The sequence below is a fragment of the Ranitomeya imitator genome, chromosome 6 (genome assembly GCF_032444005.1).
Source record: "Ranitomeya imitator isolate aRanImi1 chromosome 6, aRanImi1.pri, whole genome shotgun sequence".
NCBI classification, from domain to species: domain Eukaryota; kingdom Metazoa; phylum Chordata; class Amphibia; order Anura; family Dendrobatidae; genus Ranitomeya; species Ranitomeya imitator.
Window position 1 is genome coordinate 341,341,494 of NC_091287.1, and position 15,638 is coordinate 341,357,131.

Genomic DNA, 15,638 nt, shown 5'->3' on the forward strand with positions numbered 1-15,638 from the left:
GCAGAGGAAACTACATTATGCTTGGATTTATTGTGAGTGCAAATTTTAACAATATGGAATAAAAGTTTATAAAATATTTTAATCAAGAATTGTATGGAAAATCCTCTATTTGTTATGCAGTCTTTGGCCACAAGGGGCAGGAGTGGCATTTCAGTACTGAAAATTATGGAAAGCCTTAACTAAGATGAGCTGGACTACACTGCATTCACCACTCTGCTAATCCACATGAACAATGCATTTAATACTTTACACCACAAGGGCTGGCTGGCTACGATTCAGCCTTCTTACATCTCCACTGTGCAAAGGATCTGGGTAACTTTTAGGTTATACCATTTTCATATATATTGTGCCCAAAAGTATGTATATTATCAATTATACCCATCATGCATTGATCTTATAGACTGGCCATAGTGTATCACATGCTGCATATCATCCCTGTCCACGAGGTAAAAATTACACAAGTAAATGTGGCCATAGATAATTGACTAAGGTCAAAACATACCCGCCAATTTCAGCAAAACTGGCCTATCATCTAATGTTTAATAGCCAATGTTTGCTCATCAGATATGGGGAGAGATTCGGCATGTGGAATATGAACATGCCCAATTCCTTCTCATAGGAGATGAAAGACAGCTGATGGTATGGCAGCTCAAGGGCTTCTCCACATTGAGAACACTTGTATTGGGTGGGTGAGGAGAAAAGAATGGGAAAGAATAGCCATCAGCTCAACAAGCCAACAGCTGTTTAACGTGTATGGCCACCTTAACAACTGAAACCACTAACTTAATTCTTAGGGTGCTAACTAGTGCGGACCGAACGTGCTCAAATAAAAGCAAGCTCGGGTGTCATCCGAGCATCTGGGAGTGCTTGTATATTATGTTCGAGTCCCTGCAGCTGTATGATGTTGAGACTAAAACAGGTAATCTCCGCATGTGTTGAGGCGGTCTAACATCCACAAAGCATGCACCCACAAAAGACTCGAATATAATATATGAGCACTACAAGATACTCTGATAACACCAGAGCATGCTCAGATTAGACGTTATCCGAGCACGCTCGCTCATCACTAGTGCCAACCGTAAGAGTGCCTGAACTAGATAATCCAATTCCCTTATTCTGTAATCTGTCAAAGTAAAGCAGAACAGGGAAGAAACGGCTGCTTGTGCGTATGAAAGACTAATTCAGTTCCAGAAGGACATGCAGCTGAAGCCAGCATATAGATTAATGTATATTGTATACAATATTTACTTTAATAAAAGTCTTTCATTAAGAAAAACAGAATAAGAGCAAATGTATTAAAACTACACAAGGCAGTGACATCAAGGGAGGATATGAATCAGGTTTTTTTTTTAAAAGGCTCAAGGTTTCCTTTTGGATTAAGCATGAAGTACTAGTAATGCATATAGTACTAGCTTGCATATGGAAGACCTTCATAAAGGCAACATTATAGCTGCAATTAGGACACAAAACAGACACTAACATATATAGGCAGGGTTGATTTGTTTTTTTTTATGAAAATGTATGCTGTGTAACAGGTGTAAAAAAAAAAAATAATAATAATGCACAGGAACCTTCTTGAAAATGAGATTATAGTCACAATTCTATCTCCAGCAAGTCATTATCTGTGCATATGTGACAGACCAGAATACTGATAGAAACCTGTTCTACTCTATCTTCCAACAGCTAGTGTTAGACATACATTTCTGCGTCCAATAGTTTCCCAAAGCGAGACATCCTCCCATGATGTACTGGAAAAATGTGTGTCTCCTGGATTATAAGTGTTGATTTCCTAAAAAACAAACAAAAGAATATATGTTTTGATACTTGCTTTTGATATATTGCAAGCGTTACTGTGGCTCCATATAAAATAACTCATGCACTTCTGGAAGAAGACCACACACTAAGCAGTCATTTCTGCACAATCTTTCAGCCTTAGCCTTGAGTGTTATCATGCTTCATCAGGCACTTCTATAGTGAGCACCAGTACAAACAAGGCCTGTGATTCCAACAATGAAATGTAACCCCCTAATGACTGGAGCTTTTTTCGGTTTTGCGTTTTCGATTTTTCATGCCCCTCCTTCCCAGAGCCATAACTTTTTTATTTTTCCATCAATATGGCCATGTGAGTGCTTATTTTCTGCGGGACGAGTTGCACTTTTGAACAACACCATTGGTTTTACCATGTCTTGTACTACAAAACAGTAAAAAAAATTCCAAGTGCTGTGAAATTGCAAAAAAAGTGCAATCCCACACTTGTTTTTGTTTGGCTTTTTCACTAAATGATAACACTGACCTGCCATTCTGATTCTCCAGGTCATTACGAGTTCATAGACATGTTTGGTGTCTAGGTTCTTTTTTATATAAGTGGGGAAACTACAAACTTTGCTAAAAAAAATAAAATAAAAAAATACGCAATTTTCCGTTACTCGTAGCGACTCCATTTTTCGTGATCTGGGGTCGGGTGAAGGCCTATTTTTTGAGTGCCGAGCTGATGTTTTTAATGATACTATTTTGGTCGCCAGTTATTGCATTTTAATGCAATGTCGCAGCGACCAAAAAAAAAAAAAAAAAAACGTAGTTCTGCCATTTTTGACTTTTTTTCTCGCTACACAGTTTATAAAAAAAAAAAAGAAAAAAAAAAAAGATTAAGCTGATATCTAGAGCGGGCGATTCGCAACGTGGCGATACCAAATATGTGTACGTTTGATTTTTTTTATTTTAATTTTCAATGGGGTGAAAGGGGGGTGATTTAAACTTTGATATTTTTTTTCTTCATACTTTTAACCCCTTCCCGACCTTTGACGCATACGCTGCGTCATGAAAGTCGGTGCCATTCCGACCCATGACGCAGCATATGCGTCATGGAAAGATCGCGTCCCTGCAGATCGGGTGAAAGGGTTAACTCCCATTTCACCCGATCTGCAGGGACAGGGGGAGTGGTAGTTTAGCCCAGGGGGGGTGGCTTCACCCCCCCCCCCCCCCCCCCGTGGCTACGATCGCTCTGATTGGCTGTTGAAAGTGAAACTGCCAATCAGAGCGATTTGTAATATTTCACCTAAAAAAATGGTGAAATATTACAATCCAGCCATGGCCGATGCTGCAATATCATCGGCCATGGCTGGACACACTAATGTGCACCCACCCCACCCCTCCGATCGCCCCCCCAGCCCCCGATCTGTGGTCCGCTCCCCTCGGTCCTGTGCTCCGCTCCCCCGTCCTCCTGCCCGCTCCCCCCGTGCTCCAATCACACCCCCCGTGCTCCAAACAAACCCCCGTGCTCCAAACACCACCCCCCCGCACAGCGATCCCCCCCCCCGCACAGCGATCCCCCCACCCGCACAGCGATCCCCCCACCCGCACAGCGATCCCCCACTCCCCCCCCCCCCCCCCGTGTTCCGATCCACCCCCCCGTGCTCCGACGCCCCCCCCCCCCCCCCCCCCCTCCTTATACTTACCTGGCCTCCCGGGGACCGTCCGTCTTCTTTCCTGGGCGCCGCCATCTTCCAAAATGGCGGGCGCATGTGCAGTGCGCCCGCCGAATCTGCCGGCCGGCAGATTCGTTCCAGAGTGAATTTTGATCACTGAGATATAACCTATCTCAGTGATCAAAATAAAAAAAAAAAAAAAAGTAAATGACCCCCCTCCCCCTTTGTCACCCCCATAGGTAGGGACAATAAAAAAAAATAAAAAAAATTTTTTTCCACTAAGGTTGGGGTAAGAACTAGGGTTAGGGTTAGGGGTAGGGTTTCGGTATGTGCACACGTATTCTGGTCCTCTGCGGATTTTTCCGCTGCGGATTTGATAAATCCGCAGTGCTAAACCGCTGCGGATTTATGGCGGATTTACCATGTTTTTTCTGCGCATTTCACTGCGGTTTTACAATTGCGATTTTCTATTTGAGCAGTTGTAAAACCGCTGCGGAATCCGCAGAAAGAAAGAAAGTGAGTGACATGCTGCGGAATGTAAACCGCTGCGTTTCCGTGCAGTTTTTCTGCAGCATGTGTACAGCGATTTTTGTTTTCCATAGGTTTGCATTGAACTGTAAACTCATGGGAAACTGCTGCGGATCCGCAGCGTTTTCCGCAGCGTGTGCACATACCTTTAGAATTAGGCTATGTGCACACGGTGCGGATTGGCTGCTGCGGATCCGCAGCAGAGTTCCATCAGGTTTACAGTACCATGTAAACATATGGAAAGCCAAATCCGCTGTGCCCATGGTGCGGAAAATACCGCGCGGGAACGCTGCGTTGTATTTTCCGCAGCATGTCAATTCTTTGTGCGGATTCCGCAGCGTTTTACACCTGTTCCTCAATAGGAATCCGCAGGTGAAATCCGGACAAAAAACACTGGAAATCCGCGGTAAATCCGCAGGTAAAACGCAGTGCCTTTTACCCGCGGATTTTTCAAAAATGGTGCTGAAAAATCTCATACGAATCCGCAACGTTGGCACATAGCCTTAGGGCTAGGGTTACGGGTGTGTTGGGGTTGTGATTAGGGTTACGGCTACAGTTGGGATAAGGGTTAGGGGTGTGTTGGAGTTAGAATTGAGGGGTTTCCACTGTTTAGGCACATCAGGGGGTCTCCAAACGCAACATGGCGCCACCATTGATTCCAGCCAATCTTGTATTCAAAAAGTCAAATGGTGCTCCCTCACTTCCGAGCCCCGACGTGCACCCAAACAGTGGTTTACCCCCACATATGGGGTACCAGCATACTCAGGACAAACTGCGCAACAATTACTGGGGTCCAATTTCTCCTGTTACCCTTGTGAAAATAAAGAAATGCTTGCTAAAACATCATTTTTGAGGAAAGAAAAATGATTTTTTATTTTCACGGCTCTGCGTTGTAAATGTCTGTGAAGCACTTGGGGGTTCAAAGTGCTCACCACATATCTAGATAAGTTCCTTGGGGGGTCTAGTTTCTAAAATGGGGTCACTTGTGGGGGGTTTCTACTGTTTAGGCACACCAGGGGCTCTGCAAACGCAATGTGACGCCCGCAGACCATTCCATCAAAGTCTGCATTTCAAAAGTCACTACTTCCCTTCTGAGCCCCGACGTGTGCCCAAACAGTGGTTTACCCCCACACATGGGGTATCAGCGTACTCAGGACAAACTGGACAACAACTTTTGGGGTCCAATTTCTCCTGTAACCCTTGGGAAAATAAAAAATTCTGGGCTAAATAATTATTTTTGAGGAAAGAAAACGTATTTATTATTTTCACGGCTCTGCATTATAAACTTCTATGAAGCACTTGGGGGTTCAAAGTGTTCACCACACATCTAGATAAGTTCCTTTCGGGGTCTAGTTTCCAAAATGGGGTCACTTGTGGGGGGTTTCTACTGTTTACTGTTTAGGCACATCAGGGGCTCTGCAAACGCAACGTGACGCCCGCAGAGCATTCCATCAAAGTCTGCATTTTAAAACGTCACTACTTCAATTCCGAGCCCCGGCATGTGCCCAAACAGTAGTTTACCCCCACATATGGGGTATCACCGTACTCAGGAGAAACTGGACAACAAATATTGGGGTCAAATTTCTCCTGTTACCCTTTGCAAAATAAAAAATTGCAGGCTAAAAGATCATTTTTGAGAAAATAATTTTTTTTTTTTATTTTCATGGCTCTGCGTTATAAACTTCTGTGAAGCACCTGGGGGTTCAAAGTCCTCACCACACATCTAGATTAGTTCCTTTGGGGGTCTAGTTTCCAAAATGGGGTCATTTCTGGGGAATCTCCAATGTTTAGGCGCACAGGGGCTCTCCAAACGTGACATGGTGTCCGCTAATGATTGGAGCTAATTTTCCATTTAAAAAGCCAAATGGCGTGCCATCCCTTCCGAGCCCTGCCGTGCGCCCAAACAGTGGTTTACCCCCACATATGGGGTATCAGCGTACTCGGGAGAAATTGCCCAACAAATTTTATGATCCATTTTATCCTACTGCCCATGTGAAAATGAAAAAATTGAGGCGAAAAGAATTTTTTTGTGAAAAAAAAGTACTTTTTAATTTTTACAGATCAATTTGTGAAGCACCTGAGGGTTTAAAGTGCTCACTAGGCATCTAAATAAGTTCCTTGGGGGGTCTAGTTTCCAAAATGGGGTACCTTGTGAGGGAGCGCCAATGTTTAGGCACACAGGAGCTCTCCAAACGCGACATGGTGTCCGCTAACGATGGAAATAATTTTTCATTCAAAAAGTCAAATGGCGCTCCTTACCATGTGCCCAAACAGTGGTTTACCCCCACATATGAGGTATCGGCGTACTCAGGAGAAATTGCCCAACACATTTTAGGATCCATTTTATCCTGTTGCCCATGTGAAAATGAAAAAATTGAGGCCAAAACAATTTTTTTGTGAAAAAAACGTGACATGGTGTCCGCTAAAGAGTGGAGCCAATTTTTGATTCAAAAAGTCAAATAGCGCTCCTTCCCTTCCAAGCCCTGCCGTGCGCCCAAACAGTGGTTTACCCCCACATATGAGGTATCAGCGTACTCAGGACAAATTGGACAACAACTTTCGTGGTTCAGTTTCTCCTTTTACCATTGGGAAAATAAAAAAATTGTTGCTAAAAGATAATTTTTGTGACTAAAAAGTTAAATGTTCATTTTTTCCTTCCATGTTGCTTCTGCTGCTGTGAAGACTTCAAATGTGAGGTGGTCCCTAAAAAAAATGGTTTTGTAAATTTCGTTGTAAAAATGACAAATCGCTGGTCAAATTTTAACCCTTATAACTTCCTAACAAAAAAAAATTTTGTTTCCAAAATTGTGCTGATGTAAAGTAAACATGTGGGAAATGTTATTTATTAACTATTTTGTGTCACATATCTCTCTGGTTTAACAGAATAAAAATTCAAAATGTGAAAATTGCGAAATTTTCAAAATTTTCGCCAAATTTCCGTTTTTATCACAAATAAACGCAGAATTTATTGACCTAAATTTACCACTAACATGAAGCCCAATATGTCACGAAAAAACAATCTCAGAACCGCTAGGACCCGTTGAAGCGTTCCTGAGTTATTACCTCATAAAGGGACACCGGTCAGAATTGCAAAAAACGGCAAGGTCTTTAAGGTCAAAATAGGCTGGGTCATGAAGGGGTTAAAAACTTTTTCTTTAGGTTTTGGCATGCTTCAATATCCTCCATGGGAGGCTAGAAGCTGCCATAACTCGATCACCTCTGCTACATAGAGGCGATGCTCAGATCACCTCTATGTAGAATTACAGCATTGCTATGAGCATTGACCACAGGGTGGTGCTCATAGCAATCTGGCATCAACAACCATAGAGGTCTTCAGGAGATCTCTGGTTGTCATGCAGACACACCGATGACCCCCCGATCACGTGACGGGGGTCACCAGTGCGCGCATTTCCGGACAGATACGCTTGTTAAATGCTGCTGTCAGAGTTTGACAGCAGCATTTACCATGTTAATTAGGTACGGGTGGAACGCGATTTCGCCCGCGCCTATTGCGGGCACATGTCAGATGTTCAAAACAGCTGACATGTCCTGGGCTTTGTTGCGCCACAGCCCACATCAAAGCGGGGGTTCTGCCATTGGACGTACTATTCCGTCCAATGGCAGAAAGGGGTTAAGTAGGGCATATTTTAGGTGATCAGCCATGATTGCACAGAACACTCAGCACAGGGCACTTAGTATTGTAAGTTACAAGCAGAGCTACAAAATCTGTGTTAAGAGTTAAATGTTTCTACAGACGTCACTACCCAAAGGAGGCTAGGCTGCAAAATTAGGTTTGGGGTTTATTTTTTAAAAATCCTGGACAACTCAATGAGTAACCATCATTTTAACTTATTTAATAAATCAACAGTACACATGAAAATAAGAAATATTGTAATACATCTCCGAAAAGTCTACTTTTTTCCTCTGCCTGGACTGATCAATCATTTTCCAAATTCTTAAGGCCAGGTTCACATTGCGTTAACAGCAGCCCGTTCAACACATGCGTTAACGGGCTGCTGTTAAAGCAAGTGCCGACATTCCATTGTGCTAGCGCAGATAGAGCTAGCAGATGCTCTATCTGCGCTAGCAGTGATGGACCCAGAAACACTGCGTCCCAGGGTCCTTCACTCAATGACGGCACATTGCTAGCGCACGCCCATTGTGGGCGTGCGTTAGCGATGCGTCCGACATAGGGCATAATGGTGGCGTTAACGGACTGCGTTACACCGCGTTATGTCGCGGTGTAACGTAGTCCGTCTAACGGACACCACAGACGCAGTGTGAACCTGGCCTTATTCACAAATAAAATCTGTATTCAGTTCAGACAAATTATTACACTACTGAGATAAGAGATGGTAGCTGCTAATGATAAGATTGTATGTAGATGTGAGGGCGGAGCTCTGTCTCTAGCTCCTCCCCCTCATGGCTACATAGCTGCTACTGATAGGAGATGGCAGATTCTATCTCAGTAACGGGAAATTCTGTCTTCATTGAATACAGAGGTTTGATAATAGAGGATCAGACCAGGAGGTGAGAGAAGCAGATATCTGATCAGATATTATTATTTCCACATGTACTATATAGTTACATACACCACCGTTCAAAAGTTTAGGGTCACTTAGAAATGTCCTTATTTTTGAAAGAAAAGCACAGTTTTTTCCAGTGAAGCCAACATTAAATGATTCAGAAATACACTCTATACATTGTTAATGTGGTAAATGACTGACTATTCTAGCTGCAAACGTCTGGTTTGTATGCAAAATCTTCATAGGTATATAGAGGCCCATTTCCAACAACCATCACTCCAGTGTTCTTATAGTACTTTGTTTTGCCAACTGTGTAAGAAGGCTAATAGATGGTAGAATACCCTTGTGCAAGTATGTTAGCACAGCTGAAAACAGTGGCTGATTAGAGAACTTATAAACCTGACCTTCCTTTGAGCTAGTTGAGAATCCTGAGCATTACATTTGTTGGTTCCATTAAACTCTCAAAATGGCCAGAAAAAAAAAAGAACTTTCATGTGAACCTTGACAGTATATTCTTGTTCTTAGAAATGAAGGCTATTCCATATGAGAAATTGCCAAGAAACTGAATATTTCCTACAACGGTGTGTACTAGTCCCTTCAGAGGAGAGCACAAACAGGCTCTAACCGGAGTAGAAAGAGAAGAGGGCGGCCCCGCTGCACAACTGAGCAACAAGACAAGTACATTAGAGTCTGTAGTTTGGGAAATCAACGCCTCACAGGTCCTGAACTGGCAGCTTCATTAAATAGTACACGCAAAACGCCACTGTGAATCAACTTTACTCTCCTGAAATTCATCTTAGCGGCAGCGCAGAATTTTAACTACAAATCTCCTTTTGAAGACATTATTTTCTCTGGTCGGTGAAGACCTGTGGATCTGCAGCAGCCGCTATCTATATGCTCTAATCTCATCCTAACCAGGTGAGCATATTTTGGTATATATTCTCCTCTGTGTAACGTGGATAAGACCCTATTGCGCTCTTTGTCTCCCCATTGTTTTACAATAGTTTCCATTTTGCAATGCCATGCCATACCCTGTGGGCAGCACTTGATTGGAGCCAATTTCATTCTACAACAGGACAATAACCCAAAGCACACCTCCAAATTATACTAGAATTATTTAGGGAAGAAGCAGGCAGCTGGAATTCTATCTGTAATGGAGTGGCCAGCGCAGTCACCAGATCTCAACTCCATTGAGCTGTTGTGGGAGCAGCTTGACTGTATGGTGCACAAAAAGTGCCCATCAAGCCAAACCAATTTGTGGGAGGGGCTTCTGGAAGCATGGGGTGAAATTTCTTCAGATTACCTCAGCAAATTAACTGCTAGAATGCCAAAGGTCTACAATGCTGGAATTGCTGCAAAGGGAGCATTCTTTGACGAAAGCAAAGTTTGAAGGAGAAAATTATTAATTTAAAATAAAAATCTATTTTTTCCGAACCTTGTCAATGTCTGGACTAGATTTTCAATTCATTTGGCAACTCATTTGATTAATAAAAGTACGAGTTTTCATGGAAAACACAAAATTATCTGGGTGACCCTAAACGATAGTGTAGGTTGAGAAAAGAGCTAGGTCCATCCAGTTCATCCTTTCTCCACCAAATTGTGCATTTTGACACCAAATTAACTATATTTCGGGATATAAAAATTAAAATGACAGTTACTTTTTAATCATTCAGACACTATTAGGCTCATGTTTAGATGGGTTATCTTGTGGTAGCTTGCAGGAGAGGCTTTCTTCATGCTAGGAGAAGAGAAAGGGTGAAGGTGTGGGGCACACTGTGCCCATGCTTGACTGAGTTTGAACCAGCAATATCTCTCCGAAGCTGCAGAGGCAGCTATGCCCCTGCAGCTTCAGAGAAGCCAAATCCACCCAACTTCATAGCACTACTTATAAGCTCTATTCAAAAGAGCTTGTAAGCACTGCATGCCTTGCCTAGGTGACAGGACACCACTGATTAACTACTGAAGTGGGGGGTAACCTAGACAACAAGCAGTAAACAATTAACCCCTTCCCGACCTGTGACAGCATATGAGTCATGAAAGTCGGTGCCAATCCGACCTGTGACGCATATGCTGTGTCACAGAGTGATCGCATCCCTCCCTGCAGATCAGGTGAAAGGGATAACTCCAATTTCACCCGATCTGCAGGGACAGGGGGAGTGGTACTTCAGCCCAGGGGGAAGGGGGGAGGCTTGACACCCCCCCCCCCCCCCCCGTGGCTACGATCGCTCTGATTGGCTGTTGAAAGGGAAACAGCCAATCAGAGCAATTTGTAATATTTCACCTATGAAAAGTGGTGAAATATTACAAACCAGCCATGGCCGATGCTGCAATATCATCAGCCATGGCTGGAAACCCTGATCGCCCCCCACCGATCTCCCCAGTCCTCCGTTCTGTCCCGTACTGTGGTCCGCTCCTGTCTGCTCCCCCCATCCTCCTGTCTGCCCCATGCGCAGATCCACAGCCCCCCCTCCCCCGTGCTCCGATCCACCCCCCCATACTTACTGAGCCTCCCATTGTCCGTCAGTCTTCTCCATGGGCGCCGCCATCTTCCAAAACGCCGAATCTGCCAGGCAGATTAGTTCCAGGTACATTTTGATCACTGTGATAAAACCCATCACAGTGATCAAAATAAAAAATAGTAAATACCCCCCCCCCCCCCTTATCACCCCCATAGGTAGGGACAATAAAAAAGAAAAAAAAATTTCTTTCCCCCCACTAGGGTTAGGGCTAGAATTAGGGATAGAAATAGGGTTAGAATTAGTCTATGTGCACATGGTGCGGATTTGGCTGCGGATTCGCCGCTGCAGATTCGTGGCAGTTTTCCATCAGGTTTTCAGTACCATATAAACCTATTGAAAACCAAATCCGCTGTGCTCATGGTGCGGAAAATACCGCGCGGAAACGCTGTGTTATATTTTTCCAAGCATGTCAATTCTTTGTGCGGATTCCGCAGCGTTTTACACCTGTTCCTCAATAGGAATCCGCAGGTGAAATCCGCACAAAAAAACACTGGAAATCCGCGGTAAATTCGCAGTGCCTTTTATCTGCGGATTTTAAAAAAATGGTGGGGAAAAATCTCACAAAATCCGCAACGTGGGCACATAGCCTTAGGGTTTGAATTAGGGCTAGGGTTGGAATTAGGGTTAAGATTAGGCTTGTGGTTAGGGTTATGGTTAGGGGTGTGTTGGGGTTAGGGTTGTGGTTAGGGTTGTGATTAGTGTTAGGATTAGGGGTGTGTTGGGGTTAGGGATGTGATTAGGGTTAGGGGTGTGTTGGGGTTAGTGTTGGAGTTAGAATTGAGGGGTTTCCACTGATAAGGCACATCAGGGGTCTCCAAACGCAACATGGCGCCACCATTGATTCCAGCCAATCTTGTGTTCAAAAAGTCAAATGGTACTCCCTCCCTTCCGAGCCCCGACGCGCGCCCAAACAGTGGTTTACCCCCACATATGGGGTACCAGCATACTCAGGAGAAATTGGACCCCAATAATTGTTGCCCAGTTTGTCCTGTTACCCTTGCGAAAAATAAAAATTGCTTGCTAAAACAAATTTTTGAGGAGTGAAAAATTATTTTTTATTTTCACGGCTCAGCGTTATAGACTTCTGTGAAGCACTTAGAGGTTCAAACTGCTCACCACATATCTAGATAAGTTCCTTGGGGGGTCTAGTTTCCAAAATGGGGTCACTTGTGGGGGGTTTCTACTGTTTAGGCACATCAGGGGCTCTGCAAATGCAACGTGACGCCAGCAGACCATTCCATCAAAGTCTGCATTTCAAAAGTCGCTACTTCCCTTCCGAGCCCCGACGTGTGCCAAAACAGTGGTTTACCCCCACATATGGTGTATCCGTGTACAGAGGACAAACTGGGCAACAACTATCGGGGTCCAATTTCTCCTGTTACCCTTGTGAAAATAAAAAATTGCTTGCTAAAACATCATTTTTGAGGAAAGAAAAATGATTTTTTATTTTTACGGCTCTGCGTTATATACTTCTGTGAAGCACTTGAGGGTTTAAAGTGGTCACCGCACATCTAGATTAGTTCCATAGGCGGTCTAGTTTCCAAAATGGGGTCACATGTGGGGGAGCTCCAATGTTTAGGCACACAGGGGCTCTCCAAACGCGACATGGTGTCCGCTAACGATTGGAGCTAATTTTTCATTAAAAAGTCAAATGGCGCTCCTTCCCTTCCGAGCCTTGCCGTGTGCCCAAACAGTGGTTTACCCCCACATGTGAGGTATTGGTGTACTCAGCAGCAATTGCCCAACACATTTTAGGATCCATTTTATCCTGTTGCCCATGTGAAAATGAAGAAATTGAGGATAAAAGATAACTCTCTCGTTTAACAGAATAAAAATTAAAAATTTGAAAGTTGCGAAATTTTAAAAATTCTAGCCAAATTTCCAATTTATTCCACACAAAAAAAAAAAAAAAAAACACAAATTATCGACCTAAATTTACCACTAACATGAAGCCCAATATGTCACGAATAAACAATCTCAGAACCGCTAGGATTCATGGAAGCGTTCCCGAGTTACTATCTCATAAACGAACACTGGTCAGAATTGCAAAAATTTCGCAAATTTCAAATTTTCAATTCTTATTCTGTTAAACGAGAGTTATATGACAGAAAATAGTTTATAAATAGCATTATCCACATGTCTACTTTACATCAGCAGAATATTGTAAACAAAAATTTTTTTTGCTAGGAAGTTATAAGGGTTAAAATTTGACCAGCAATTTCTCATTTTTACAACGAAATTTACAAAACCATTTTTTTTAGGGACCACCTCACATTTGAAGTCAGTTTGAGGGGTCTATGTGGATGAAAATACCCAAAAGTGACACCATTCTAAAATCTGCACCCCTCAAGGTGCTCAAAACCACATTCAAGAAGTTTATTAACCCTTCAGGTGCTTCACAGCAGCAGAAGCAACATGGAAGGAAAAAATGAAGATTTAACTTTTTAGTCACAAAAATAATAATAATAATAATAATCTTTATTTTGATATAGCGCTAACATATTCCGCAGCGCTTTACAGTTTGCACACATTATCATCACTGTCCCCGTTGGGGCTCACAATCTCAATTCCCTATCAGTATGTCTTTGGGATGTGGGAGGAAACCGGAGTGCCCGGAGGAAACCCACGCAAACACAGAGAGAACATACAAACTCTTTGCAGATGTTGTCCTGGGTGGGATTAGAACCCAGGACCCCAGCGCAGCAATGCTGCTATGCTAACCACTGCGCCACCGTGCTGCCCAAAAATGATGTTTTAGCAATAATTTTTTTATTTTCCCAAGGGTAAAAAGAGAAACTGGACCCCAAAATTTATTGTACAATTTGTCCTGAGTACATCGATACCTCATATGTGGGGGTGAACCACTGTTTGGGCGCACGACAGGGCTCGGAAGGGAAGGAGCGCCATTTAACTTTTTAATGAAAAATTAGCTCCAATTGTTAGCGGACACCATGTCACGTTTGGAGAGCCCCTGTGTGCCTAAACAATGGAGCTCCCCCACATGTGACCCCATTTTGGAAACTAGACCTCCCATGGAACTAATCTAGATGTGCGGTGACCACTTTAAACCCTCAAGTGCTTCACAGAAGTATATAACGCAGAGCCGTGAAAATAAAAAATCATTTTTCTTTCCTCAAAAATGATGTTTTAGCAAGCAATTTTTTATTTTCACAAAGGTAACAGGAGAAATTGGACCCCAATTGTTGTTGTCCAGTTTGTCCTGAGTACACCGACACCCCATATGTGGGGGTAAACCACTGTTTGGGCACATGTCGGGGATCGGAAGGGAAGTAGTGACTTTTGAAATGCAGACTTAGATGGAATAGTCTGCGGGCGTCACATTGCGTTTGCAGAGCCCCTGATGTGCATAAACAGTAGAAACCCCCACAAGTGACCCCATTTTGGAAACTAGACCCCCCAGGGAACTTATCTAGTTATGTGGTGAGCACTTTGAACCCCCGAGTGCTTCACAGAAGTTTACAACGCAGAGCCGTGAAAATAAAAAATCATTTTTCTTTCCTCAAAAATTATGTTTTAGCAAGCAATTTTTTTATTTTCACAAGGGTAACAGGAGAAATTGGACCCCAATAATTGTTGCCCAGTTTGTCCTGAGTATGCTGGTACCCCATATGTGGGGGTAAAACACTGTTTGGGTGCAAGTCGGGGCTCGATTGGGAGGGAGCACCATTTGACTTTTTGAATGCAAGATTGAGTGGAATCAATGGTGGCACCATGTTGCGTTTGGAGACCCCTGATGTGCCTAAACAGTGGAAACCCCTCAATTCTAACTCCAACACTAACCCCAACACACCCCTAACCCTAATCCCAACTCTAGCCATAACCCTAATCACTACCCTAACACACCCAACCACAACCCTAACCCCAACACACCCCTAACCCTAATTCTAGCCGTAACCCTAACCCTAGTGGGGCAATAATTTTTTTTTCTTTATTTTATTACTGTCCCTACCTATGGGAGTGATAAAGGGGAAGGGGGAAGGGGGGGGGTTATTTATTATTTTTTTTATTTTGATCGGTGTGATAGAACCTATCACAGCGAACAAAATGTACCTGTAACGAATCTGCCGGCCGATTCGGCGGGCGCACTGCCATTTTGGAAGATGGCGGCGCCCATGGAACAGACGGACGGACACCGGAGGTCGGTAAGTATGAGGGGAGGGGATCGGACAGCGGGGGGGAGATCGGACTGCAGGGGGTGGGGTGGGGGAGGAGCCGACATGAGGGCGGAGGGGAACGGAGGACAGCAAATGACAGGACGGAGGGAAGCAGATCGTTGGCGGGGGTCATAATACGATCTCCAGCCATGGCTGATGCTATTGCAGCATCGACCATGGCTGGATTGTAATATTTCACCAATTTTCATTGGTGAAATATTATTATCGCTCTGATTGAAAGTGAAACGTCACTTTCAGTGGCACAGGTTTTCGTGACGCCATACGCTGCGTCAAAGGTCGGGAAGGGGTTAAAAACACCATCATTTTCAGATGTTTGCAAGAACATTTGTCTGTTTGCTGGATTTTCTGGGCATTTCCAAAGCTAACATTGGGCATCCTTTTTTTCTCACTGATTACTGGTATTGGCTTTGATGTCTCACACCTCCAGAATAAGTGAATGTAAAG

General features: G+C 43.6%; 1 protein-coding gene across 6 annotated transcripts in view; it reads right to left on the reverse strand.

Annotated features, from left to right (window-relative positions):
* Positions 1–15,638, reverse strand: part of ADNP2 (ADNP homeobox 2) — a 70,116-nt gene that overhangs the window by 4,842 nt on the left and 49,636 nt on the right. For 4 of the 6 annotated variants that reach the window (XM_069730909.1, XM_069730905.1, XM_069730908.1 and 1 more), the window contains one exon: positions 1,700–1,789. The exons of the other annotated variants lie outside the window; for them this stretch is intronic. In XM_069730909.1, coding sequence (XP_069587010.1) covers positions 1,700–1,789 — 90 coding nt within the window. The remainder of the gene's footprint in view (positions 1–1,699; positions 1,790–15,638) is intronic. 6 annotated transcript variants of the gene reach the window in all.